The following is a 26,359-nucleotide window of genomic DNA, read 5'->3' as shown; positions in this document are numbered from 1 at the left end:
GTTCTCGACAGCCGAGAGGAGACATCTGGTCTAGTTATCCCACCATCTTTGCTTTCCTGTCGCTTTCGAGTTTGGGCGCGTGCTGGGTCATCCATCCATCCATACCCTTCGCATGTGTGACCTTACTCAGCTTGGCATTGCGAACCAATTTCGGTCTCGGTAAGCATGATGGAAAAGTGCGAGGCTCGGGTTGACTTTGGAATGGATGGGGTCCAACCTATTCCTCTTGCCCCAAAATCATTTGCCGACAATCATTTATGGTTTTGGCGCCAAGACCACCTCTGCTCTTGGCATCCATGCTTGGATCCGGGCTTGAGGGCCGGCGGCTTACACAAGAGGGGTGTGTGTGCTTTTTGGCGGGGGTAGGCTGGTGGTCAGCCAGCAGCAGATCGGAGATCGAAGGGATCGGGATCCCCTTTTGGTTTTTTCCCACCATTTCCAAGAAGCAAGTATAGAAAATGGGCAAAGAAGCAAGTGAAAGGAGGGAAGCGTGAGACGTCGTCGACGCCGGCAGAAATATATCACGGCCACTATTGAATGCAGTCGACGAGTCAGGAAATCCGACCCAAACCTCTGCCACGCGAGCGACTGCTATCACGGCGAATCACAGGCGATCACGGAAGAAACCAGAGTGCGAAAAAAGAAAAAAGAGACACATAAAATAAAACAGAGGAACTGCCGGCTCGTCGGATAACTCGGACCTAGAAAGCGACACACGCCCACAACCATCCCACCAAGGTGCCTCGAGGCTGGGTGGGCGCTCAGGCAACGATGGGGACTGCGGCAGAAAACGAACAAGGCGTAATCCGACAACATGCCGAGACGTGGCTGGGTGGTTGCATGGCAGCCTGCCCGCCCGGCGACAAGTTTTTCCCAACACGCTCAACCAGCTGCCGCCTGCCTCTTCCAAGCCAGAGAAGAAGCACGAGGCAACTCGCTAACTCGGGGCGCTACGCTAATTCCAGGCTTATCGGCCCAGCTGGCTTGGCGGAGGAGGGAAAACGGGCGTCAACAGAAAAGGCGAAAGGCAAAAGGTAAAAAGGAAAAAAGTCGCAGTGTTTTTTCCCAAACGGGCTTGGGGAGAGCGGATCTTTGGTTGGCTTAGTGACATCAGCAACATGTCAGCAGACAGTGCCCAGGTCCTTTGTGAGGGGTGGTGGGGCAAGGCAAACGGGTGGGACCGCGCTGGGCTGGAACTGGTTGTTGGTTGGTCGGTCATGGCCGGTCATGGCCCTGCGGCGTGGAAATAAGGAAAGCGTGACGAGGAGTGTGCCCGCTTTAAGCTTAATTCAGAGATGCACCCGCTAGCGCGCCACCCGAAATCCAGCCTCTGGGAGTGGGAGTCCACCAAGGTCCGTTCTTGCGCCCTGATTCGACACCTTGGCTGTTTCCAAAAATGGCCCGCCCATTCTTTCTCCATCTGACAAGCTCCCGGTTACGTTACGTTACGTTTTTGTCCTGTCCTTCCTCTCTCCTATCCTAGGATTCGCAAAAGCCGTGTAGCGGATTTTTACATTTCTCACACCAAACTGCGGAGAGAAGGGGGCACGGTTGGTGGGTGGGTGGTGGGGCGCGGCTACCTAATCTCCAAACCAATCCATTTGTTTCCCGCATTTCCGCCCGCACGTCGCGTCCGCCAGCCGCAATCCCGAGGGAACAAGGCAAAAAAAAAAAAATAGCCCCGTATGCGTTTTGATCACACTCCAAACTATCGCTAGCGGGAACGAGCTAGGCAGCCGGAAAAACGGACGCCCAGCCGCCGCCGCCAGGACCGAAGGGCACTGCATGAGACGGGGTCGAGAGAAGCGCGGGCTGATTGTCGGCCCCACTCTTTCCTTTTTCTCCCTCGCTGGCCTATCACCACGGCGGATCGACACCCTTGGCCGCAAAAAAAGGCGGCACATTACGTATGTAGGCTAGGCACGGTGCAAACACCAAGGAAGAAAAGAACAGACACTCATTTGTGTGTCCTTGGCTGTCTGGGGGGGGTGAAGGCCCATTAGCAATGGTCGATTCGACGGACGAAATGGTGCGGTTTGCTCCGTCGTAACCCCCTGGTTCGCCCTTCCTTTCGTTTATGTGTTTTCCCGGTGCGGTGCGGCGATCCGTGCTAATCTCGACGGCCTGTTCATCGTCCCATGGGAGGGGGGAAGGGATTGCTTGAACAGTCTTGGCTCCGAGCTTGGCCGGCCGCTCATCCTTGCTGAGGTCGGCAACAAGGAGCCGTGTTTTTTTTTCTTTGGCCATCACACACACACGCACGCACGCTGGCATCCACACACAACTCCCTTTGAACCATTTTATCCGGACGCTGGGGGAACATGATGGGTGGATGAGGAATGACGCAAGGAAATTGGGAAAAAGAAGCGATAAAAATAACAATAAGAAGACCCACCATAACTCGGGGCTCTCTCAAAAGGTTCTTCCCTGTAGCATCCGGGCTGAGCGCCGTTCACCATCCGTCTTGCCCTCTCGGAAATGTGGGTAGCAAAGGACAAACAATCCTCCTCCTTCCCCCTCCTAAAGAATCCCACCAAGCCTCTTGGCCCGCATCGTCTTGTTTATGCGGAGGGCGCGCGCGCGCGGGCGAGCGGCGCCGACCAAACCAGCCCCAAACGAAACAAGAAACGCCGAAAGGTGGGAACGGGGCGCGGCGCGGCCGCCGCGGCAGCGGCAGCTAGGGCCCTGACTTTGCAAACCGCCGATCTACGGGCGGGCCATGCGTGTGATGCTCCCCTTGGCTCCTTTGTTTAATCTGTCGGACAAGCTCTTATCCATTTCCCATCACGCATCACATACACACAGTGGGACGGCGTTTAGCCTTGTTTGGGGGGGGTGGTGGTGGTGGTGGTGGTGGGCAACCGCTTCTTTCCTCTTGCAGTTGCATGTACTTTTTCTTTCCTGGTCAGACGGGATATTCCGCGCTCACACACCCCCTGGCCATTTCAACCGTCTTTTGCGCAACCGGAAACATATTTGTCAGGTACACCCGCCAATGTCAGTTGTCCAATTTTGGTCACCCCCCTTTCTCAGCATTGCCCGGATACTGTATGTTTTCTCTTTAAACTCTTGTCGTCATCTGGTTGAGCCGGTGCCAAAGATTGTAGACCTGCTGCCTCTTCCGGAAAGAGGGGGGGTGGGCGGTTGATGCGCATCTTGGACCTCTTGACACGGCAAAGTGGGCGCGCCCTCCGGGATGGTCCCTGACTTTTTTCTCTTTATGTTTCTCGCGGACGGACGGTGTGGGCGGCAAGGGACGCCCTGAACGACGAGCGACGTGCCACGCCTCCCTCTCGCAGCGCCGCTCCCACCCCCCCCGCCAGCGAATCCCTGGCCCAGGACGGCCGGGCTCCGCGGGGCGGGTGTTGCTTGCCACGCAACCTACCTAGCCTACCCTATCCCCCCCGGTAAGGGGTGGGGGGCGGGCGCTCGATGTGGGCTTTGGGTTTTTTAGGTTGGGCTGTCTTGTTTGTGACAAACCTGTCAGGCTTTGGCTACCCAAGTCCGGGGTCACCGCAACGCGGAGCGACTCATGATGCTGGACAGGGGAGGGGGGTGACAGCCAACTGGGGCGGGGGTGGTGGAGGAAACGGCAGATGGGAGGAAAGGGGGGGAGAGAGAGATGGTGACCGTCCAGCGAACCGGCGAGTTTAGAGTTAAAAAAAGTCAATTTCCAACAGGGCAGGGCTTCCCGGTCGAGGGTTCGACATGGTCCTTTCCCGCCTTCCTTCGCTGCTTCTTTTTTTTCTTTTTTCCGCTGGCGAGCAGGGGGTCCGGCAGACCTTGTTTTGCTAGAATACGACGTCGGTGCTGGAGTCCCAATTTGCTCAGTAAGGCTGTGTCGTGTGTTGTGCTTGGTGCATGACCGAATCCCCCCCCTCCCAGCACTACCGCTCTCCGACGGCCCCCGGAGGCCCCGAGTCCGACCGACGGGACCGACCCACCGGTCGGCCAGGATGGGAGCACACCGGACGCGCAAGGCTGGCGGTCAGACTCGGCTTCCCCAGCTCGCCGAGAGCAGGCCAGAGTTGTAGTAGCGCGTGCTTCCATGTCGTGTGCTGGGGGGGAGTGCCACTGCACCAGTTGGACGGCATCATGACACGTATTCGGCCCTCCCTCCCCCCCCTCGCTGTACGTACCTTGTTTTGTCGAGGACTTTGGGTTTTGTGGAAAAGGGGGTAGATGCAAAGTCACCGCAATGACCGTATATGGCCGGCCTGGTGCGCTGGGGGTGTCCCCGAGAGGGGAACCAGTAAACCGCCCGTGGATGTTCCCGCTGTGTGTATAGCTGCTCGGTCTTCCTGATGCTGCCCCCCAGTCTGTGCTCGTGGTTGCCGCCGAGCCGTGACGACGCACAGCACACCGTCCAAAGGGGGTAACTGCCGTCGGCGGCGCGAGATACGGGCGCAGCCATACAGCCTCGGGGCCTGCAAGTCGGGGGGCATAGACCGAGCGCAGACCGAAAGGGAACATGGACAAGGGAGATGGGGCGCATTCTCTACACCGAGCCCTCAACGGACGGGGAGGGGAGAAAGTATCACGCTGCCCGAGTCACCGAGGCTACGCAACGACCGAGAAGTGAGTAAGCAAACGGCTGCATGTCTTGCTGTGGCCCAACTATCCTAGACCACCACCCCGAGGCGGCAGGGCGGGATTAGCGAGCACACGGCTTGTGGAGACGGTCATGGCGATTTTGGGTCACAGTAACGCCGTGATAAAACGCCTTAAACTGGTGCCTGCCTGGGTAGACATGTCGGCGACCGAGAGACCTTTCTGCACTGGGGGAGTGGCGCTCCGTCGGGCGCTTTTTCCATCTTGGGCAAGAGTCTGGCTGACTTCCCATGGACCCGGTCCAACATATTTTGAATATATTGAACACGAAGGCGTTGGCTCCGCTCTCGTCGTTTCCGTGCGTGTCTTTTGTGCAACGTTGGGAGACGGCCAGGGACTCAATATGACAACCTGCCAACCCATCCGTTAGAAGCCTATGGGCTTGGGGGAGGGCAGGGGCTCCAGTGTATCAAGGGTATGACAAGAACGCTGCTTGCATGCTGAGACCATAGCATACATCTGCGATGAGACCGCGGTCAAGCATGGAGGAACCGAGCAAGGCCGGTCGAGAGTAACGGGCCCAGAAAGCATCCAAAGGGCCGAGGACACACGGAAGCCCCGCCCTAGCCCAAGCGCCGATGCGCCGTTGTCTGTAAGCAACCGGCTCATCCGTCCGTAGTGTCTGCAAGCCGCCCGGTACCATGTTCCCGGTACGAGGCAGTTTGATGTACCAAACTGGATTCACGCAAAGGTCGGGTCAAGACCATCCGAGCGAGACGACGGGGCAGCAGAACACAAGGCCCACCTGCCCACGGGGAGACAGGTCAGGTCTGGCGAGCTAGGGAAGTCTCGTCGAGGCGGGAGGACAATGAAGCATCTCCGACTCAGTCAGTAGTCGCCTAGACGAGAGCGTCCAGCCGTCTCGCACTCTCTCTCTCTCTCTCTCTCTCTCTCACACACACACACACACACACACACCCACGCATACAGCACCCACCCCCCTCCGCCTTGATGGGCCGACAGTCCGGGTAGGCTCGTTTGCGTAGCACAAAGCAGACGCGGTGCCCCCCCGGCCGCCCCAATGTTGTAGAATGGGCCCGGGGGGTGAGGTGTATGTATAGATGCGAGTCATCTCCGTGCCATGGAGCCAAGACACGCGCTGCTGCTTGCCGCCGGCGTGCCACAGTCCGCCCGAGAACGGGTAAAGGCCGTAAGGAGGGACAGGAAGGGAGTGGGCGCGTGCCACGGCGGCAGCGACACGAAACACAACAAAAAGAAGGACATACATGACAGACAGGCGGTGCGACCTGCACCAATCTCATGTATCGAGTCTGCTCGTCACATGGCACCCATCTTTCTTCCAAGCGCCAGGCGCATGGGATCCCTTCCCGATCTTCTGGTTTCGTCGTTCCGCATGGGCGCGCGTCTGGCAGACGGGAAGGTCGGAAGCGGCAGGATCCCGCATCTTGACAACAGACCCCCCGTGCTCTTGGCAGAGACACGTACGAATCATGACGGGCGGGAGGAGATTAGCACTGGGCTCCCCAAGCATCCTGGTAGGCACGAGGTACCCAGGCGATGAGCACTCGGTAAGACAGACATAAAACAATGTCGCACAGCGTTATATTTCCGTAGTCCAGGCTAGGCAGGCTCTGGCGAGCACAACATCTGTGGCGATGGAGAAAAGCTGCCCCAGACAGGCAGCCATCCGTGCAGGCGGCGTTGCGCCCACATCGAGATCAGAAACGGGCGGGTATGGGAGCACGAGTTTGAGTGACCGAGTATAGGCTTGGTCGCGATGGGCGACCCAAGTTCTGGTTGTGGGCACAGAAGCACAGGCGGAAAAGCCCGTTTGCGGAAAAGCCCGTTTTTGTTTTGCCTTGGCTCTCGATTTCCCCCTTTGTGACCGTCTAGCAGTCGCATCGGCCATGCCACCGCGGGAAGGTGGCCATGTCGCGGATCGTCTGGACACCCGACATGTAGCAGAGCAGCCTGTCAAACCCGATTCCAAACCCGCCGTGTGGGGGACAGCCCCATCGACGAAGGTCGACGTACCAGTCCAGGCCACCGCCCACCGTGGGCGAAGGCGTGGCGGTGACGCCAGGGTTGGACCAACCATCTCCGCTACTGGCACCATGGGAGGACTGGCGGGCGCCTGCGTCCGCGGCCGGTATCACCATGCCGCGCGACTGCATCGCCTCCAGCAACGGCTGCAGGCGGTGCTCACGCATGGATCCGCCCGCAATCTCGCAGAGGTCCGGAACAAGAAGGTCAAAGCAGTCCACAGTCACACGCTCCGCCGTGCCAGCGTCCGCAGACCCCGACGGCGACACGCCGGCCGAAAGGTGACCGGGTGACGATGAGGACGTGAGCATGTAAAAGGCCTTGATGCCGCGCGGATAGTGTGTGACGAAGACGGGCCTCGTCCCCTCGCCGACAACGTCTGCGATGTACCGCTCGTGTTCGGCTTGTAACCCGTGACCCCACTCGGGCGCAAACCTGAACTTTTTGGGCTCTCTCGACGCCTCCTTCTCCAGCAGCGCCATGGCGTCGGTGTAAGTGATGCGCGGCCAGGCTGCCGACATGAGCCCGCCCCAGCGCTTGCCAATCTCCTCAGAGGACATGTCGCCGCCGTGCCCGCTGTCCTTGACAGAGCGACCTTGGCAGACGTCGTGGAATAGACGTGTGCCGTGTAGCTCGCGGGTCACGTACCGGAGCAGGTCCTCCGCCAGATCCATGACGGGATCCATGCCGTCTACAAAGGCCATCTCGGCCTCCAGCATGTAGAACTCGCTCAGGTGCCTGGCCGTGTCGCTCTTCTCTGCCCGGAACGTCGGAGACAGGGTCCAGACATTGTTGACCGACTGAGCCAGCGCCTCGAGGTGGAGCTGAGACGAGACAGTGAGGTACTTTGGGGATCCAAAGAAGGGCGGTGCGGAGGCACTTGTCTCGCCCGTGCCGTCGCAGTCGCTGATGGCAATGTCGGCTGCTGGGCGAAGAGTGAAGGCTTCCCCGGCGCCCTCACAGTCAGACGATGTAATGATGGGCGGGTGTGTCTGGACAAAGTCGCGCGAAGCGAAGAATTGAGACACCTCGCGGGTAACCTCGGACCGTAGACGGAGCAGGGCCGAGTTCAAGGCCGTCCGGGAGCGGAGGTGGGGCAATGTGCGGAGGAACTCGGGCGTATGGTACTTTTTCTGTATAGGGAAGGTCTGCGAGGGGAGGGGGCATTGGGGCAGTGGCGTTTCGGTCAGTCGTGCTGCTCCAATAAAGACCGCGTGGTCACGCGGCGAGGATCGACGGAGAGCCACAGCAGCGACAGGCCAGGAACCGTTCCCGATCCCTGGATCCAGGGTCCCTCACCTTGGCATCGGAGGGCCCTACGACGGCGGTTCGGTCGACCCGGAGCTCGTGACTTTGGCCCGAGCCCAGGGACTTGACCCAGGAGCCGACGAAGCGAACGGCAGCGCCAACGGAGAGACTGAGAGACCCAAGACCAAAAAGCAATCAGATATCCGAGACACAAAGCAAGCAAGTTTAGTGGCGGGCGGCCACTGTCAGGCAAAGAGGCGGTGGAAGGCGAGAAAATTAACCATGATTTTAAGTATAGCAGGAAAATGCAAATACACCAAGTGGGCAATAATGTGCGGATGGGGGTGTGGTAGAGCGACGACGGCACGGTAGTACACACCCACTAGCCTGGTCGGCGGGAACGACGGCCTGCAGAGCGTTCAGCGAGGACCCGTCGGCCAGCGAGACAAACGAGGCAGTCTTCATGGACCGCACAGAGCGGATGTATCCATTCACGACCACGTCTGGGACGTCGCTCTCGGGAGCCCACTCCAACAGCCTTGCAATGCTGTGGCGCGGGGCACTCTGGGAGCTGGGGGGTGGAGAGGACGGGTAGGACGAGTAGTGGCGGTGGTGGAGGATAGCGGCGGCAGGAGCGCGCCATGTCGAGCCGAGGCAGCGCGAGGGGGCCGTCGCAGCAGCAGCAGCAGCAGCAGCAGCACCAGCAGTGGCAGCAACAAAGCGGCGGCTTGCGGCCGGACGGCAGGTGCTGCCGGCTGCAGTTGAGAGACAACCGCCAATCGGCCTCATTTCCGGGGGTGTCTGGGATACGGGAGGTGGTGTCTTATGAGATGGGCGGTGGAGTCTGCAAAGGGGAAGCCGATGTCGTCGAGGGGCGCGCCGTGGTGGGGGAGGGATGGATCGCGATTAGCATGGGCCGTGGAAAAAAAAAAGACAGAGAAAAGAAACGAAGGGACGCGGGGTCAAGACGAGCCGCTGTTGCAAAGTGACGAAGCCCGAATGGGGCAAGTAGGGCGAGAGTTGGCGGTGGTGAACGCTTCGAGTTGTGCTGTGGAGGTTGAGGAGAAGAAAAAAATCAATGCTGAAGCTCAGCTTGGCTCCAAGCTCGATCAAGCTTAGGTTGCCTGCCTGGATGGTTCCCGTTGGTGGGTGGTGGTCTTGTGTAACGCATGCACGGGCCAGTCGGATTCCACCAGCGTTAACGCGCTTACCAGGGTCCTGGGTGGGTACGGGCCCACCCCCTCTCAGTCCAGGCTAGCTCGATTCAATTGTTGACCGCTGCTAGCCCTGGGCGAGGGCTGGGTCCTGCTATTGCAGCGCGCACACAGTAGCGGCGGCTTAGAACAAGCACCCATCTCGATCCTGCACCAGCCTGGCCTCCTCCACACCTCAAGACATGGTGGATTCTTTCTGCGCGTGCCCATGTTGCAACGGCTCGAGCATGGGCCTTGTGTCTATGGAGTGCGTGCGCTTGCATTGGGCTGTGCCTCTTATTGGCATTGCTGCCGAGGCCATGTGCTGTGCTCTCAGCACGTCATGGAAGAGAGGAGAGTCTGTATAGACACGAGAGCCGCAACCCAAGACTGGTTTCAATGGGAGAAAAGAATAGAAAAAAAAAGCAAGCGTAAACCGCCCTGCCTGGAGCATTTACTCCGTCGACCACTACAGACCAAGGGCATATCCTTGGATGGGCGTTCATGGCTTGCAGAAGGGCTGGGCTGGGCTCGGCAGTCACCCACGCACTGAGGACTCATCCCTTGCGTCCGCGCGAGCTCTCAAGAATCCTCCATGACATATTCGTCTCCTCCCTGCTATTGCTCGTCCGCCCGCCCCCCTGCCTCCTCTCGGCAGGAGGAGTCCAGGTATCAACCAACAAGATGCCAGCCAGCAAGATCTGATCTCACCGTCTGCTGTAGGGAAAAAGCGGAGACGGACGTGCCCAGCCTGATTTCTCCGCTAGTGTCTTCAACATTGCTTCTGCCGGTGATATTGGGGGCTCCAAAAACTGGTCCATTGGCTTGGCCAAACGAGAGTTGCCTGCCGCAACCCAGTCAGTCACCAGCAGCCATGGTGGCCGCCGGCCGGGGCCACACCACACACGGCAGTGCCATCCGTCGAGAGGATGTCGACGCCCTACGGAGCCAAAAAAGACGCCTGGCCAAGGCGCCAGACGGTTGGCGTGCACTGCGGACACACACGTATGCACTTGCAGTCGTAGTATCGATCGCTGTCCCTACTCTCATTCGTCAGGGCAGCTGAAGGAGGGCATGGTGATGAGAGCTCGAAGACGGATGGGGAGTATGAGAGAAGGTAAGGGTGCCGGTAAGGGCAAGGACTTAGCGCAAAAGACCCGGGACGGTGACGGAGACGGCGAGGGGGGTGTCGGCCTAAAAGTGGACCTCGACCTTCGTGGCACAGGGTCAAGCCCGCCGACCACTCCCACCCTTCCCCTCCTCCCTCCCCTCTGCTCTTGCGTCCGAGATGGCCTCTACGTGCTTTTCGCTTGCCGTGGAAAACACCCACCGTCTCGAGCCACGGAAGGAAGGCCGACTGAGTCGAATCTCTTTCGAGACCCGTGTGGTGGCTGTTTTGATCGTACACAAGACCTGAGACTCATGGTTCCTCTAGATGGAGTGTTAGGCTTACACAACAGGATAGATCTGGTCATACGCGGCTGGCCACAGCCTGGTGCACCTTCCGCCCACCGGTCCCATCATCTCCCGACTGCCCTTGCCCCATCCATGGCTGGGCCCCCTCCCTATCATCCCAGGCCCTCCAGGGTCCCATCGACCGCGGCGCCGGCTCGCCTCCTGGTTCCACCGATCCGGTATGATTAGGGTGCGAGCGTCGGGCCTCATCCTCCCCCAGCCAGCCCACCCTGCCTACCCACGCACACCCCCCCTCCCTCTCGACCTTATCGACCCGCGCTGTTCTGATATGAGCCTGGACGCAAGGATGCGTGTCCTATGTGCGGCCGCGTGAGGTCCTACTGCGACCGCTAGCGCACATCCATCCCACGCTCCTTTCTTTGCTTTTCTGTCGCCCAACTGCAGCGTGATGCCAGAATGAGGCCGCAGGATACGCGAGAAGGACTCTCTCTCCTTCCCCTCCAGGGTGAGGGGAAACTGGGCTCATGTATGCCCGTGAAGGTACCTCTGGGCTTAGCTCCCGCCAGTAAGACAACCGTGTGGAACGGTACTGATCTCCCGCGGCAAGAGCGGTCAGGACCGGGAACTGGACGTCTTGTTCGATTCCTCCCAAGTCTCTGCGCCTTTCTCTTCGATATGGCGGATATATAAGATGCCAGATGGAGCCTTCTTTGCATGTTCGACCCATCGATCACTTCTCAGCTTCTCCAGGAATACCAGTCTTGATCAAGCCGCTCTTGTTCTGCCATTCTCCATTCTCCACGAGAACAAGTCGACAAGCACATGCTCAGCATCCGTATTGATATCACACAATAACAAAACACGCTCTCGTCCCTGACATTCCTCTCCACCATCACCACCAGCATGCCTCCCTCCGGCCCTACCGTAGGCGGGTCCTCCAGGTCCTTCAAGCCCAAGGCCTCGGAGATCGCGCACGAGACCAGACGGACTATCATCCCACTTATCAAGAGCAAGTATGCGGACCGCTGGAAGACCTACTCCTACTACTACCAGCAGCCCATGTCGCAAATCACCCTGCCACCACCTGAGTACTTGGTGGAGCCCACGCCATTCGGTAAGTCGACCGGGCCGAGCATATCGGGTGGGCTTCGCGTGACAGCAGCCCCATAAATCCCCTCCACGATGGGGTCCCAGGGGACTAACGGTGCCACCCCTCCGGGGGGGTCCAACTCTACAGCCGTCTTTGTTGGCGATCCCGTCAACTACGCGCTTCACTGGATGGAGGCCCAGAACCCCTCGACCCGCGTGGCCCTCATCTGCGCTGCCAACGAGAAGAGGGCGGGCGGGGACTGGGTTACTGGGGTCGCGGGCTACGAAGAGAGGCTATGTCGCCGCAGCACGTTGTCTGCTACCCTCGAGACTCCGGGCCCCGGCTCGCCAACTCCGGAGGCCTTCCCCATGTCCACAAGCGGAGGGATATTCAGCGAGAACGTTGGTAAGTCTGGCCACTCGCCTAGCTGGCCCAAGGCACATACACACAAAAATCACAACCACACCCACACTTGCAACCTTGGCTGAGGCCATCGGTTCCATGCCGGATCTGTGTGGAACACACCGGCACCCCCCCTCCCCTCCCCCTCCCCAGGGGTGGGAAGACGGAAGAGGGCCACACACCAAGATCTCCGAGGCTCACTGGCTGACGTGTCACCACCTATCCACCACCACCCGCACGCCCCCCTCACCTCCTCCCCTCCTACAGTCGTATTCCGGACAGAAAAGGACCGGTCAGAGCCAATGGACGAGGAGCTGTGGCGCGACCTGCCCGTGTGCTCCGTGCCGCCCGTGCGCTGGCCCAAAGTGAACATCAACAGTGGCTGGCTACAGTACTCGTTCGCCGACGAGCGGGGCATGATGCGGGACAAGATCATGGGCGCGCTCGCCATCTGCCTGGCCAACGGCATCGCAAACATCGTCGTCGGCGACTTCGGGCTCGGCAACGGGTACCGCAACCCGCCCTACGAGGCCGCCGCCATGTGGCACGAGGTCGTCAACGGCGACCCGGCCATCCGGGGCCGCATCCACAACATCGCCTTCATCTTCGAGGACGGCTGCCAGAGCACTCAGCGCCTCATCCTCGACGACATTGCCAAGAAGCAGCGCAGGGGCGGCGGCAGCCTCACCCCCTTCCTGGCCGCCGCCCTCGCCGAGGAGCCCCTCTCAGACTTTGAGCTGTTTCGCCAGTACTTTGTGCCAGTGCGTTCTTTTTCTTCTTGACTTGCTTGACTTTTCCCTGCTACTCTGAACCAGTTCCGTCCCTTATCTCCCCCCCCCCCTATACCGAGCTAACTTTTTTTTGTGTGCCTCGATAAAAGTCCCAGTAACCTCGTCTGAGATTTTCTATTTGTGTAAGAAAAAAGAAGAAAAAAAGAAAAACCCATGCCTGTCTAGGTAACAAACAATGCACCGAGACTGGCCAGCCTCTCGCTAGTGACAAGGGTGGTAGCTCCAGCTTGTGGCGTGTTTTTCTCGTTTCCCTGCTTTGGCACGCCGCTTCACTCTTTTTCTCTTTCCTTCACGTCTCCTCGGCATCACGCGGCTTTCCTTTTTTGGCATGTACCTAGGAGGAACTCCGGGCTGCTTGCCTGTTTGCCTGCTTTCCTGCCGGAGTCACTCTCCGCTTTCCCTCAGACTGGGATAGACAGTCTTGTTCGGCAAGCTGTTTGTTTGGACCCCCGTTATGGGCTGGCTGGCTGGCTGGTTCTGTTTTCATGTTTTGGTGGGTCTGCGGCGTTTCCGTCATTTTCTTACGCCCTCCTCTTGCTCGATGGCGCTTGGGCAATGTGCTTTTTACAGTCTAATGGGGGGTGGCCAGCTGGCTTTGTTCGAGGCTCCCCGGCATTTGTGTGGAGGAGCTCGCATGGAGGCTTTGATTTTATGCTTCTGAAATGTCTGGCGTGGGGAACGCAATACGAGAAATCGGCGTGGGGTCTCGCGCTGGCCCTGTCTTTTTGGGGCTCTTTTTGGTTTTCTCCTTCTTCTCCCCCTTTTCTTCTCCCTGTCCCTTCCGTCTCTTCCTTCTCATCTAAAGTTGAACAGATATCCTGTCATCTCTCCTCTCCGTTTCGGATAGCAAATGCGTATCTCCTTCACTTATGCCAGCCACCTTGATGCTTTTCGAATGTCATGATATTCGAAAGAGTGCTGTCGGTAACAATGTGTTTTTGTTCTTGCTGGCCGGCTCAGTACGCGGCGTGGCGCCTAGCGCGGGTCAGAGACCCCAGAAAGTACCCACACAACCCTTTCGGAGCAACACAATTCAAACGGGCGTTCCTTGGAGGTTAAGGTTATCCCAGTGATCGCCCTTAGCCAGAGACGGCCAATCGTGTCCATGTTAGCAATTCGTTTCGTGGTACATTGATTCCTACCAAACTTGTCACGAGTCAGCGGTACTAGTTAATGTTCCTAAACAGGAATGTACATCAAAGACCTATCACCCAAGCTTTCGTTCTGCTCGTAGATCAGCACCTCCACATTACAGGAATACCCTTTGCCTTGGCCCATACTCTTCGGTACCGTCAAATTCTTTTATTGAAGTCTAAATGCTTATCTCTATTAAAAATCCCGAGTATTTTGGGTACCTAGCTTTTTACATGTTTACATGTGGTGACCATATAAGCGCCGGTACATTCAAACTAGTGTGATTCATATCAAACTAATCTGCCATGACCACTGGTAGCGTGGCTCCTTACGGCAACACCGGTGCGTTGAAAGTCGGCACATCACAAGTGGGCTAGGGCGGGCTCCCTTCAGGACGCTTGCATTTGGACGGCACTCGAGCGGATAAGGCTCCCCGTCCAACAGCAAAAGTCGGTCGGTTATCGGCACACGAGGGAGCAAAAGCCGATGGCTAAGGTTAAAAAGGGCACGGAGGGGTAACCCGGGAGGTCCCTGAGAGGCGAACCGGCCGTCCTACCGAAGCACAACGAACCTGCCTTATCTGCGGAGGATCCCATACATCACATCTCGGGGACCTTCTAGTGTCCGAGCGCCCCCTCCCTCCGTCGCTGTGGGCGAGACTGCTGAATCTAGTGAGTCCTGCATATGCCAAGATGCGGGCTGATGGCTAGAATAGGGTCTGTGGGGCCTGGGGGCGAGTGACGACCACTGTATAGTGGAGAGAGTCTTTTGTGGGTGACGGGCGTGCTGAGATGTGCTGGCGGGTGGGCGGAGCAGCAGCCACCCTGAACAGAGGCCGTGGCTGCCCTCTTTTGGGCCGTGCCACCCTATCCAATATTTATGCAAGGCCAGGGGGTGACGTGGGCCTGTCTACCAAAGAGGACCAAAGTCACAAAGTCCCCCAAGGTGACGCGCAGATGTGGGAGCACAGCATCGACCGGATCGGTCCCGCGGACCAACAGCTCGGAAGTCTGGGACTTGGACGCGTTGCATCCGGCTTTTCCTTCATGCATACTGGCACTCGGGGCTGCCTGGCTTGGGCAGCACGCGCCAATCGGGCCCGTCGCCATCAGTCGGCCGGGAGGGAGGGCTTCGGCCAGCTCACCATCGCATGGTGCCGAGAGTGCTGAGAGGGCTTCCTTTCCGTGGGCTGGCAAAAAAAAAGCAAGCTGGGCGTTCGTGACAAGGACCTTGATCAATTTTGACCAGGGGGGCCGTGGGGGATATGTGATGGGTACGTAGTATTGATTCGTTATCGGGGCCCTTTATGACCCCAACAGTGACAATCCTCAGACCTGCCCTCGTCACTGCGACAATCATGAAGAATCCAGCTGAAAAGACTCGGGAAAGCCGGGAGTTGGCTTTGCTGGCTGGCTGTGCGGCAAAGTCTGAAGAGGCCTTATCGCCTGCTCATCACCGGCAAGGAAATCATCTAACCGCCGCAGGCAAAGGACAGGGAGAGGATGTGAAAACTTTCGCCTTCGCTTTTCTTTTCTCTCTCTCCCTCTCTCTCGCGCGACCGACCAAAGGATGCCGAAGCTGGGAGGACCTTGGACGGATGCGGTAGCCGGTGAGCGACGCATTTAATCTATCGTGGCTCCATATTGCGGGCGCTTAGGGAGAGAGAATGGAGCCCTGCTGCCCCGACCCCGTTGCTAGCCATCTGCCTGCGCCCGGTTGGAATCAGTGACCTGATCAGGCTGGACGGGGCACACAAAGTGGCCTGCCTCGGCTACTATGGAGTGCCTCTTTGCTGCTGCTATTGCTGCTGCGGGTGCTGTTACTACTGTGACTGGTGCCCAACTCCCACCTGAGCAAAGTGGGCGTGGACGCAGTCGTGGTGGTACAAATGATGCAGCCTACCGCAGGAATGCTCCCTCTTGGCCTGCGTCCCTCACTGCCGGTCGACCAAAAGGGGAGGGAGAGGAAGTTAGTCTGCGTCGGGGGGGCGTCGACGAAGAAAAGTACCCCTGTCGTTTGATTGTTGACAGCAGCCAAGTGTGCCCAGGTACGCACACAACCTGCACCAAGTAGCCCCCAAGATGGGCCTGGATGGGGCTTCCTTCTGAGCGCAGGAGTATCTTCCTGGGATTTCTCCGGGCCATGCCCCTGTCTCGCCCCGCCCAGGACACCGGCCCGCCGTCGCTGAAGCTCGGTAACCTGCCTGTTCACGGCGCACTCGACGGGCCTGAATTCCCTTGGAGTCTGTTATGGGATGCACCTGTAGTTGATACGGAGAGGGACAGTGGGGAGATGATGCCTAAAAGAGGGAAGGGAAGGCGAAAGAAGGTAATCAAAAAAGGAGCAGTGAAAGTAAAGTTCAGCCGAGAGAAACAAGCGACATACGCACGTAACAAGAGCGCGATAGAATTACCGCCGGGGCAGATTCGCAGCTATTTTGGGTGTGTGTGTAACGGTACCCTTATTTCGTGCCCACTCGGGCAAAAAGGCAGCACTCGGCCTTTGACTCACCCGCCAGCTGAACTCGACCGGGCAAAAATGGCAAAGGGAGTCGTCGGAAAAGGGGGGGGGCAGGAGGGACGGCGCCAGGCACCTTGAGACTGGCTCAGCCGTCTCTCTGCTCCCAGGCCCGGCCGGACCAGCCAATGGCGACGGGGCCCTGCTCACCGGTCTCCTCATGCATGGTCAAACTCAAGACACACATAAAACCTGCTCCTAGACCAGAAGGGTGGGAAAAAAAGAAAAGGTGTGTCGATCTTTGCAAAGGCCACCGGTCATCACAAAGTTTTTCCCTCCACCCCTTTGCTTTCGTGAGCCTTTTTTTTTCCCACCCTCCATCATCCGCCAAACCGGTCTGCCCTCGATAGTTTACTGCAAATTTACCCTTGACGATTGGTCCTGCTGCATCGTCTTACATAGGATTAGCCGCGGCAGCTTCAAATGCGCTGTCATTGCTACTTAGCTGCCAGCGGTGACACGAAGATGGTGGCTGGCACGAGCGGCTGTGCTTCCCCAGAACGAAGGACGAGTCCACTGGCCCTTACCACTGGCCCGCTCCCCAGTTGCCAGACTGAGTGTGGTGTAGTGGTGTTGAGGAATTCAGGGGCTGCACGTGATATGAATTCATCCATGACATAACCATTGGCATAATCATTGTTTTGTTTGTTCCTTGATATCCACCTTGACAGAAACCTCCGGTGCTGCCGCCAGAGACGGTAGGAAGAGAGAGCAACAACAAAAAAAGGAAGAAAACACCAGTGCCAAACACGCCCTTTTTCCGCCCCAAGATTTTGTTGAATGTTCGATCTCAAGCATAGACATGCGCCTCCTCGACGCCTCAAACGCTCCAGCACGGACGCCAACAAAAAACACCCCATCGTGATATGCGCGTCTACTGACATTGCGAACCATGGGGGTGAGGGCGTATAGTATCGGCTGCTTCGCGCAAACTGGCCTCATTACCCATCGAGCTATCTGCCAAGCGAGCTCTGCCCTTCGAGCTAAATGACAATCGACCATCCCCGCATCGCCGACGACCCTTCCTGCCCCTACCAGTATGCAGGGCGCATGCCTGCAAAGCTCGAAAGCGCCGAGTCGTTCCCGCTGTCTTCCCTCTTCCGCTGACCGGTCAACTGGATACACGACAGTGAAGTCAGCATGTGTTGGTAAACGTGGTTCACAAGAGGGAGAAAACAAGCCGCAGAGTGCAGGGACAGGACGAATCCCAACGGGCCATACCTCGAGCTGAACACCCTTATGGATGTGTACCAGCCAGTCTACGTAGCTGGATGCCTCGTTATTGCGGTCCTCGACGAGCATGCGCGCAAACTCGTACTCGGCACCGTCGATCGCCTGCCTCGCCAACTGTACCGACAGACCCTTGGACCCGCGTAGCGTCCGGAGGAACTCGATGATGTTGCGCACCTGGGCGTTGAGATGCGTCTCCAACACCGGGATCGTCGATGTGTATGCGTCCAGCGCCTTGAGCTGCAGTCCCTCTTCGCCCACCCCGCCTCCGAAGAGGTCCGCGATCAGGTTGGGCGACGTCTGGGAGTGGAACCACAGCAGGCACTGCTGGCCATTGTCCACAATATACACGCCGCCTGGCTCGACCCGGCTGAAGGATGTCCGCAGCGCGGGTGGCATCCGTAGGTGGCCCGTCTGCGGATCCGGGAATCCTTCTTCGGGCTGGAGGTTGTGGATCGGGATCATGCGCGGATACAAGTATAGGCTCAGCTCCAGGCAGCCCATGGAGCGGATCATGCGCATCTCGTGAACCCTCCTGTCCGACGTCTCGCTGCCACCCTTGAACGCGCGGCACTTGATCAGAGCCAGCATGTACATGCAGAACTCCTTGAGCCGTTCTGGCATCACGAGCTGACCGGGAGGATGCGCCTGCGACGTGTGGTTCTTGCGGTACCCCGCCATCGAGTCGATCGTCTTCTCCGTCAAGCTGAGCCTTATGTCCTTGAGTGATGCCGACGTCGTCGCCAGCTTGGTCGCTGCCTCCTTGGCCAGGATAGCATACACGGCGTCCTGGTCCACAAACTTCATGCTGTCTCGCGGGTTGTCGTTGACGCTAGCGATAATGTTGCAGCAGCGCACCCTCCGCTCGCCGTTGGCCGTCGTGTAGAGAAGCGCCGACTGGAAATGCGCGTCCAGTTTCGAATCAAGTTTGCCGTCATAGCTGAAGGTGACCCCAAGTGCCTTGTCCCGGTCGATGGCGCCAATCTCCAGGTCGGCCCCGAACGTATGTTGGATGAAGTTTCCATGATACCCGGAAACTTGCAGACCGTTTGAGCACCTCACCTTCATCAGCGCTTGGTACCCAGTCTCGCGAGTGACTGTATGCTTGATTTCGAGAGACAGTTTGGTGTTATCCCTGGGCGCAATGAAGTTGGGGTAATAGAAGGTTTCGCCTCCGGTTGTCGATGAGACATGACCTGTTATCTGTTGTGAGTACGTACGTCTACATGCATCGCATAGAGGTGAGACGCCAGGGTTTTGAACGGATGCAAATAAAACTCACCGACGGTCGCGATATCGAGGTAGCCACCAGAAGGGGCGGCCATAAAGAAGTCAACACCAACACCAGCCGCAGCCATCTTCTCCGCCACCTTTTTCCAGGCCGGGTGCTCTGTGGTAAACAGCTTCTTGTCGATTTCGCCTCCGGGGTGCTTCCCGTCATCCCTCATGAACAGCCTTCCAGGGCCCCACGTGGGAAGGGCAGACAGGGAGCAAACGATCTTACCACCCGTCTTCTCAAGAGCCGACAGAGCCGCGTTCAGCGTTGAAAGAAGGGCAGGTTCGGGGTTCTTGATAGAGGAGAACATTGTAGGAAGCCTTGTGAGCAGAGAGGTGATAACGGCCCTAGAGAATTCCCACGCGGTTAGCTACAGATAGACCCTCGATGCGTTAAAGATTCTTGGAATCTGGGCGGCATACTTGGACTCGTAAGGGTCAACAAACAAGCCGTCGCTCAGTGGCACGAACGGGTCCTCAATATCCGTCATTATCATCATCTGGGCTTGTTCCAGCGCCGACTACGATCAACCGTTAGCAGAAGAATGGGTAGGTAGCCACGAATCCCAGAATGCGGGAGATCCCCGAGTGATTCATTGGGGGAGGATGCACGAGGCCCGCACGTACGCTGACGTTGTAAAAATGTATGTCCTTGTCATACGTGACAAACCCGACTCTGGCGTTGGCTGGTAGGCTCCTCTTCGCCTTGGGCTCGCCGTTTTCATCCTTCTCTTCCTCGTGCCCGTCACTATCGGCACCGTACAAGGCTCGCAGTATACCCTCGCAGAAGGACTCGAGGAATCCCTTGTTGTACGACTCCTGCGTCACATCAATGACAAACAGCCAGCGTAGGCCAACGGGCTCTTTGGTCCAGTACTCCTTGGGCACCATAAACTCGACGGTGCCTCGGCTGAGCTCTGGGCGCTGGTCCCTGTCGGCACGCACACCCTGAGGCGAGGTGGCGCAGAAGTATTCTGAGGGAGTGTCGTTGGGGTAGGTGCAGAGGTTGCAGACGAACTTGTTGCCGCCGGCCCGGAACATCATGAAGGGATTGATATAGGCCCTACACCTGCGACACCTCGGCGGGCCGGCGTCGCCAAAGTCGAGAACGGGAACAGGAGACTCGCCCTCCTGGAGGCTGGCTAGCGGCTGCAGAATAAGGCCGAGGGGGAGCCCGGTACTGTGGAGGCCCTCTGAGCTTGCAGGGATGTTGTTCATGGTCAGACGAGCAAACTTGGGTGATGAGTTGCCCTGGTCGAAGGCGACGAAGGAGACGGCGGCGGGTGGGGGTACATGGCGCTCGAAGGTCGGGTATACATTGCCCAGGAAGTACTGTTGGACCGAGTCGCGGGAAACGGGGACACTAGGGATATCGTCGGGCGAGACCTTAGCTGCGCCCGAGGCGGGGACAAAGGTGCTTGGCATCTCGACGGGGCCATTGCGGGCTGCGAACTGCGCTGGCGATGCCGTGCTTGCCGGGCTGAACGGCGCACTGGCCGGTGCCGGGAATTGGCTTCCCATGCCACCAACCTGCGGCTGCACCTGGCCAACAAAGCCGCTAGTGCCCGAGGGGTCGGCGTTGAGGAACGCGGTCGCCGGCGTACCTGTCGGGGGTATGCCGTTGAAGGCCTGGGAAGAGCCTGTCGCCTCAACAGTATGGTAGGCGTGCCTGTCCTTCTTCTTCTTCCGTGCCGCTCCGTGGGCGGCGTCGTGGCCCAGGTTCATCCCGCCCATCTGGGCCGCCAGGTCGGCATCTTGCCCTGGCAACGGTTGGCCCTGGAAGTAACCAGCCGTCGCGGGCGGCTGCTGCTGGCCGGGCGATGCTGGGCCATAGCCCCCCGCTGCTCCCGGCGGAGCAGGGCCGCCATAGGACTGCTGGGGCGGTTGTCCGGGCTGGACGGGGGCGCCGTAGCCGGGCCCTTGTTGGTAAGGAGGCTGGGCGGCGCCGGGCTGGAACTGGGGTGGGCCAGGGCGGTTGGGGTCGTTGGGATCTGGCTGGTCGCCTTGTCCCAGGGCGTGGTACATCGAGTAGTCGGCCATTGCGCCGGGGCGGCCGCGTGCCGCGTCGTCCAACGGGTCAACGGCGGAGGAGGGGAAGCGCCAGGCGCACGGCCAAGATATTCAAGGGGTTATACCGCCCCTCCAAACAGTCGTCCAATGCCGGCGGGGACAGGAGCGACTCTGGCGGGTGCAACGAAACCGAGCGGCAAAAATCGCAATCACAGCCTGGCGATCGGATGCATAGTTGTTTTCAGTCCGGGTCTGGCGGGAAAGCGGCGGTGGTTGCTGTCGCTGTCGGGTTGACGCAGCTTTCGGTGTCTCTCGCCTAATCCATGTGACGATTCACGCGCAGAGCTTAGCTGGCTTTTTCGACGTGGTCTGTCCAGGCTGTCTTGTTGACGGGCCGCCCCCCACCTTCCCAGGCTTAGGGTGGAGTCACGCAGGGGTTGGTGCTGGGGGAGAGCAGCGGGCTGAGCAGCCTTCCGGCGCGTTGTTCCGACACCGATATTGCTGTCCCAGTGGAGGCTCCAGAAGCTGCAGGTGCGACCTCGTCGTCATTGGCTGGAGCTGACGTTGATGCTAGCCCAAATCCTAGCCGGCGCTGCTCCCTGACGCGATCGTGCATTCTCTTGCGGCTGGATTGAACACACGCGCGCCTCTTGTGTGCAAGTCAGCGCCCTAGTACTTTTTTTTTTTTGTTCGTCCTTGTCCTTCGCGACAAGTTGATTCTGCTAAACCACAACAACAAAGCCCACCTACATCGCCGAATCCGAACCCAATCGATCGCACTGCCAACGCTTTCAACGCACTATCAGCTGCCGCCGAGTCGTGCTCGAGACACCACAAAAATGACCCGGTAGTCCTCGTGGATTCGACACCCCGCGACCATGTTCACGTTCTCCCCGCTGCAGGGAGCGCTATCCGAGGCGACTGCCTCCCAGTCGCTGCTGGAACTCGATGGAGGCGTCAAGGTGCTCATAGACGTCGGCTGGGACGAGACTCTTGATATCGAGAAGCTCAAGGAGCTGGAAAAGTACGCCGGGCTCCATCCTTGACCTACATTTCAGAACGCGTGCTGCGCGCAATGCAATTTCTAGGACGGCTAGCTGACTTTTCCTTGCAGGCAGGTTCCGACGCTCTCGTTGATTCTGCTCACTCACGCGACGGTCCCCCACCTCTCGGCGTTTGTCCACTGCTGCAAACACTTCCCTCTGTTTGCGCGAATCCCCGTCTACGCCACCCAGCCCGTCATCGACCTGGGCCGGACACTCATCCAGGATCTCTACTCATCAACGCCCTTGGCCGCAACGACAATACCAGACACCTCTTTGGCCGAGGCCGCCTTCTCCTACTCGCAACCTCAGTTTTCAAACAACTTTCTCCTACAAGCACCAACGACAGAGGAGATCGCCAAGTACTTCTCACTAATCCAGCCCCTCAAGTACTCACAACCTCATCAACCGCTGGCGTCGCCATTCTCGCCACCTTTGAATGGCCTGACCATTACTGCCTACAACTCTGGACACTCGCTGGGTGGGACAATATGGCACATACAGCATGGTCTCGAGTCGATCGTGTATGCGGTGGACTGGAACTTGGCTCGCGACAACGTGTACGCGGGCGCCGCCTGGATGGGCAGTGGCCATGGAAGCGGAGGTGCTGAGGTGATGGAACAGCTGAGGAAACCGACCGCCCTCATCTGCAGCGCTCGCGCGGGAGAGGGGGGTCTGTCGCGCGGCGCACGCGACCAACAGCTTCTGGACACCATGAGGCGCACCGTGGCTCGGGGCGGCACGGTGCTGATCCCCATCGACTCAAGCGCCAGGGTGCTAGAGCTGGCTTACCTACTGGAACACGCATGGCGATCCGAGGCCAGCGGCGTGACCGAGGCCGGCGCGCTGGGCACAGCTAAGCTGTACCTTGCAGGACGCAGCGTCAACAGCACCATCAGGCTAGCCAAGAGCATGTTCGAGTGGATGGACGACAGCATCGTACAGGAATTTGAGGCTGTGGCCGACCAGGGAGGGAAGCGGACGAACGGGAACACAGACGGCGGAAGGGGAAGGGACGCCGGCCCGTTCGACTTCAAGTATTTGCGCGTCTTGGACAGGAAGGCGCAGGTTGAAAAGGTGCTGAGCCAATCCTCGACACCTAACGAACTGAGAGGAAAGGTCATCCTAGCGAGCGATACGAGCCTGGAATGGGGCTTCTCCAAAGACGTCATGGCCAGGATAGCGGACGACTCCAGAAACCTGGTTATTCTAACGGAAAAGCCCTCGGCAAGCTCCAAGGAGAAGCCCTCGGTAGCCCGGCAGCTATGGGAGTGGTGGAAGGAGCGGCGCGATGGGACCGCAGATGAGGCGTCCAGCGGGCCCGGCTCGGCTGAGCAGATTTATGCTGGCGGACGCGAGCTACGGTTGATGGACTCGAAGCGAGCAGCCCTGGATGAGTCGGAGCTCCCGCTGTATCAGCAGTGGCTGGTTACTCAACGCCAGCTTCATGCAACACTACAAGGAGGGGGTGCAACAAATCTTGAGGCGTCGGCCGACGTTGCGGATGACGTTTCCTCCGAATCGTCCGAATCCGAGGACGAGTCGGAAAACGAGCAACAAGGAAAGGCTCTGAATGCGTCTACGGCGATGGGCCAGGCAAACAGGAAGAAGGTCGTGCTCCAGGACGAGGACCTTGGCATCATGATACTCCTCAAGAAGAAGGGAGTCTACGACTTCCCCGTCAAGGGCAAGAAGGGCCGTGAGCGCATGTTCCCTCTCGCCGTTCGCAGGAAGAGAGCCGATGAGTTCGGGGAGCTCATTCGACCAGAAGATTATCTCCGAGCCGAGGAACGCGAAGAGAACGAGAGACCAGAAGCAAACATGCTGCAGCGGGGCGACTTCAACGAAGGATTCGGCCAGAAGCGCAAGTGGGACGACGTCGGCGACAGGCGTCATGGCGGGCCGAATCGGCGGGGGCAACGGGGCGGGCCAATGGAGGACTCGGACCTCTCGCAGACTCAGCAAGGGGTTATTCAGGATGAGCTGGACACTGTGGAGGATGAAGAGGAGGAGGTCATTTCCGGACCTGCCAAGTTGGTGACGACAAGCAGCGCCGTCACGGTCAACCTGCGCATCGCATATGTGGACTTTTCCGGTCTCCATGACCGCAGAAGCTTGGCCATGTTGATTCCGCTAATCCAACCACGCAAACTCATCCTCGTGGCCGGGTCAGCAGACGAGACCGAGGCCGTAGCAGACGACTGTCGACGTAACGCTATTGAGGTCTATACGCCCCCCGTCGGCGCCTCGGTCGACGCCTCGGTCGATACCAACGCCTGGGTTGTCAAGCTGTCCGAGCCTCTCGTCAAGAGATTGCGATGGCAGACTGTTCGTGGCCTGGGCATCGTCACGGTCACAGCACACCTTACTGCAACGCCAGTGGCGCAAAAAAGCTTGCCACCGCCGTCCTCGACAGCCCCCACTCAGGCGGGCGACGAGGACGGCGCAAACAAGCGACAGAAGCCGAATCCAGACGGCACCACGAACTCCAAAGACATGGCAACCACCGGCGAGGGTGACAAGGTCGCGGTCATGCCGACACTGGACGTGATACCTGCAGCACTTGTTTCGGCTTCGCGCTCGGCCGCGCAGCCGCTCCACGTTGGTGAGCTGCGGCTGGCCGACCTGCGGCGGACGATGCAAAGCTCTGGACACACGGCTGAGTTCCGGGGCGAGGGCACGCTCCTGATCGACGGGTCCGTGGTGGTGCGCAAGACGGCGGCCGGGCGCGTCGAGATCGAGAGCGTCGGGGTCCCGACGGGCGGGGGGCCAGCGACGCGCATGGGCGGAACGTTTTACGCGGTCAAAAAGACCATCTACGACGGACTTGCTGTGGTTGCAGGCGCATGAGCCGCCTGCCATGTCGGTTCAGCGGAGGGCATGGAGGGGTGGCATGTATGAGTTGTACCAACATTTATATCGGTGCTGACTGTCATAAACCTGGTCCCATGTTATTTCATACCACGACAGTGATCGCATACCGTGCTGCCTCGACGCACGCCAGCGATTGGGAAAAGGTTCGGCAGCGGTCAGGGCGCTCGGCCACATGAGACGAATAGCGGCTCAGCCCAGGTCGGCCGATGATGTCAGTATATCTGCTTAAGTTTCTGGAGCCCTGTAAAAGCACTGGTCATATCTTGGGCCGCCGGTATTGGAATATCTCGCCGGTATTGGAATATCTTGATGGACACTTGCAGATGGTGCCGAGCAGGTGACGCCATGGAAGTTATCACCCAGCACTAGGAAAATGTATGACGAGCGATCATTATTTTTGTGAATTCCTAGCGTGATTCTGCGAGGCGAGCCAATCACACAGAGCCCACCCTTGTGTGAGCGAATTGGGGGGTCGCTACCTGCTGTCTCACAAATGCCTTTGAATGCCTCCTTACTATCCATACAAGTGAATTCCTAGCCTACATAATAGAGGGAGTCCATGCCGGACGACCTGCTCACACCTTGCCAGAACATGGAGCCAGGAGGAATCGAGTCCTTCACAGGCAAGGGCCGCCATAGCCACAGGTTCCCGCCGCGCCCAAGATTGCTCACCAACACGAAGACAGCCGAGATGAAAGACAGTCCCAAACCACACCGGACTCCATAGAACAGTCTCGAGCCACATCAAACCTAGCTACCTAACAACTTGATGATATCCGAGAGCAATGACGGTCTTGACTGGCCTCATACTCAGCTGCTCAAAGACACGGTTATGTCTGGAAGCAATAGTAATTCCATCAATGATACTCTGCCGTGGACGTACAACGGCAAGCCCATCGCCCCATACACGGACGATGAGCCGTACGGCGCTGCCCAGATCACCAGCCGGGTTTTGGGGCTCGCCTCGAACTCCAACAGCACGAGTGTGCAAACAATGATGGAGGGAATCCTGACCGACAAGAAGCTCCAGCGCGAGATCGTCCCCAAGCAAGCCCGCAAGACGATACTGGTGAAATAAAATCCGCAAATGCCGGCACTGTTCGCGTACATGTTCATCCAGCCCACCAACACCAGTCCTTGCGGCACCTGCTCGCACATTTCCAGCTCCGGCCCTTGAGTGCAATGTATCGCTGGCAAGATTGGCGGCAGGCTCGTATTCGGCGGCGCTTGCACGAACTGCGTCAACAGTGGGCATAGACCCAGGTGCTCGCTGATACCCAAGGCCGACACCAACCCGCCGAAGAAGGAACCGAGCCAGGGATCGTTTCTCGACCGCTTTCTCATGGCCACCGATGCAGAAGACCTCGAGCAGCTGCGAAAGGCTGTGGACTCGGCCCTCTCTAAGAAGAAGACTAGCATTGAACCTCATTCGTGACTAGAAGTTTATATCTGCGGCCAAGGGATTTCGTGGGATTGTGATTGGGGCGCATCATTGCTAGGACCTTCAGGAGGGGAATAAGC

At 58.6% G+C, this 26,359-nt stretch overlaps 10 protein-coding genes across 10 annotated transcripts in view; 6 read left to right on the top strand and 4 right to left on the bottom strand.

The window, feature by feature from the left end:
• GGTG_05902 (hypothetical protein) overlaps positions 1-241 on the bottom strand; it is a gene marked incomplete at its 3' end in the record, with an annotated part of 901 nt that extends 660 nt beyond the window's left edge. The window contains exon 1 of the mRNA XM_009223713.1: positions 127-241. Coding sequence (XP_009221977.1) covers positions 127-167 — 41 coding nt within the window. The 5' untranslated portion in view covers positions 168-241. The remainder of the gene's footprint in view (positions 1-126) is intronic.
• A 3,620-nt stretch (positions 242-3,861) lies between these two features.
• Positions 3,862-4,348, top strand: GGTG_05901 (hypothetical protein; the record flags this gene model as incomplete). The annotated part of the gene is made up of 2 exons (XM_009223712.1): positions 3,862-4,131; positions 4,319-4,348. 2 exons carry the CDS (start codon positions 3,862-3,864, stop codon positions 4,346-4,348), a joined length of 300 nt encoding a protein of 99 aa, XP_009221976.1.
• Positions 4,349-5,474: 1,126 nt separating this feature from the next.
• GGTG_05900 (asparaginyl-tRNA synthetase) lies at positions 5,475-8,652 on the bottom strand (the record flags this gene model as incomplete). Its single annotated transcript, XM_009223711.1, has 3 exons — positions 5,475-7,763; positions 7,915-8,032; positions 8,243-8,652. 3 exons carry the CDS (start codon positions 8,650-8,652, stop codon positions 6,462-6,464), a joined length of 1,830 nt encoding a protein of 609 aa, XP_009221975.1. The 3' UTR covers positions 5,475-6,461.
• Positions 8,653-9,930: 1,278 nt separating this feature from the next.
• Positions 9,931-10,696, top strand: GGTG_05899 (hypothetical protein; the record flags this gene model as incomplete). The annotated part of the gene is made up of 2 exons (XM_009223710.1): positions 9,931-10,061; positions 10,492-10,696. The coding sequence occupies 2 exons, from the start codon at positions 9,931-9,933 to the stop codon at positions 10,694-10,696; spliced, it is 336 nt and encodes a 111-aa protein (XP_009221974.1).
• A 679-nt stretch (positions 10,697-11,375) lies between these two features.
• GGTG_05898 (hypothetical protein) lies at positions 11,376-12,853 on the top strand (the record flags this gene model as incomplete). The annotated part of the gene is made up of 4 exons (XM_009223709.1): positions 11,376-11,586; positions 11,710-11,967; positions 12,232-12,725; positions 12,845-12,853. 4 exons carry the CDS (start codon positions 11,376-11,378, stop codon positions 12,851-12,853), a joined length of 972 nt encoding a protein of 323 aa, XP_009221973.1.
• A 1,341-nt stretch (positions 12,854-14,194) lies between these two features.
• On the top strand, positions 14,195-15,058 carry GGTG_05897 (hypothetical protein; the record flags this gene model as incomplete). Its single annotated transcript, XM_009223708.1, has 3 exons — positions 14,195-14,231; positions 14,511-14,560; positions 14,645-15,058. 3 exons carry the CDS (start codon positions 14,195-14,197, stop codon positions 15,056-15,058), a joined length of 501 nt encoding a protein of 166 aa, XP_009221972.1.
• Positions 15,059-16,996: 1,938 nt separating this feature from the next.
• GGTG_05896 (transporter sec24) lies at positions 16,997-21,300 on the bottom strand. Its single transcript, XM_009223707.1, has 5 exons — positions 19,539-21,300; positions 19,335-19,432; positions 18,919-19,259; positions 17,628-18,832; positions 16,997-17,521 (listed from the first exon to the last, which is right to left on the bottom strand). The coding sequence occupies exons 1-5, from the start codon at positions 20,949-20,951 to the stop codon at positions 17,438-17,440; spliced, it is 3,141 nt and encodes a 1,046-aa protein (XP_009221971.1). The 5' UTR covers positions 20,952-21,300; the 3' UTR covers positions 16,997-17,437.
• Positions 21,301-21,336: 36 nt separating this feature from the next.
• GGTG_05895 (hypothetical protein) lies at positions 21,337-21,537 on the bottom strand (the record flags this gene model as incomplete). Its single annotated transcript, XM_009223706.1, has 1 exon — positions 21,337-21,537. The coding sequence occupies one exon, from the start codon at positions 21,535-21,537 to the stop codon at positions 21,337-21,339; it is 201 nt and encodes a 66-aa protein (XP_009221970.1).
• On the top strand, positions 21,533-25,349 carry GGTG_05894 (hypothetical protein). Its single transcript, XM_009223705.1, has 2 exons — positions 21,533-21,945; positions 22,036-25,349. The coding sequence occupies exons 1-2, from the start codon at positions 21,800-21,802 to the stop codon at positions 24,812-24,814; spliced, it is 2,925 nt and encodes a 974-aa protein (XP_009221969.1). The 5' UTR covers positions 21,533-21,799; the 3' UTR covers positions 24,815-25,349.
• Positions 25,350-25,670: 321 nt separating this feature from the next.
• GGTG_05893 (hypothetical protein) lies at positions 25,671-26,273 on the top strand (the record flags this gene model as incomplete). The annotated part of the gene is made up of 2 exons (XM_009223704.1): positions 25,671-25,907; positions 26,037-26,273. 2 exons carry the CDS (start codon positions 25,671-25,673, stop codon positions 26,271-26,273), a joined length of 474 nt encoding a protein of 157 aa, XP_009221968.1.
• Positions 26,274-26,359: the final 86 nt, after the last annotated feature.

This window comes from Gaeumannomyces tritici (genome assembly GCF_000145635.1).
Source record: "Gaeumannomyces tritici R3-111a-1 unplaced genomic scaffold supercont2.3, whole genome shotgun sequence".
Taxonomy (NCBI): Eukaryota; Fungi; Ascomycota; class Sordariomycetes; order Magnaporthales; family Magnaporthaceae; genus Gaeumannomyces; species Gaeumannomyces tritici.
This window is presented reverse-complemented; position numbering and strand designations above follow the sequence as displayed.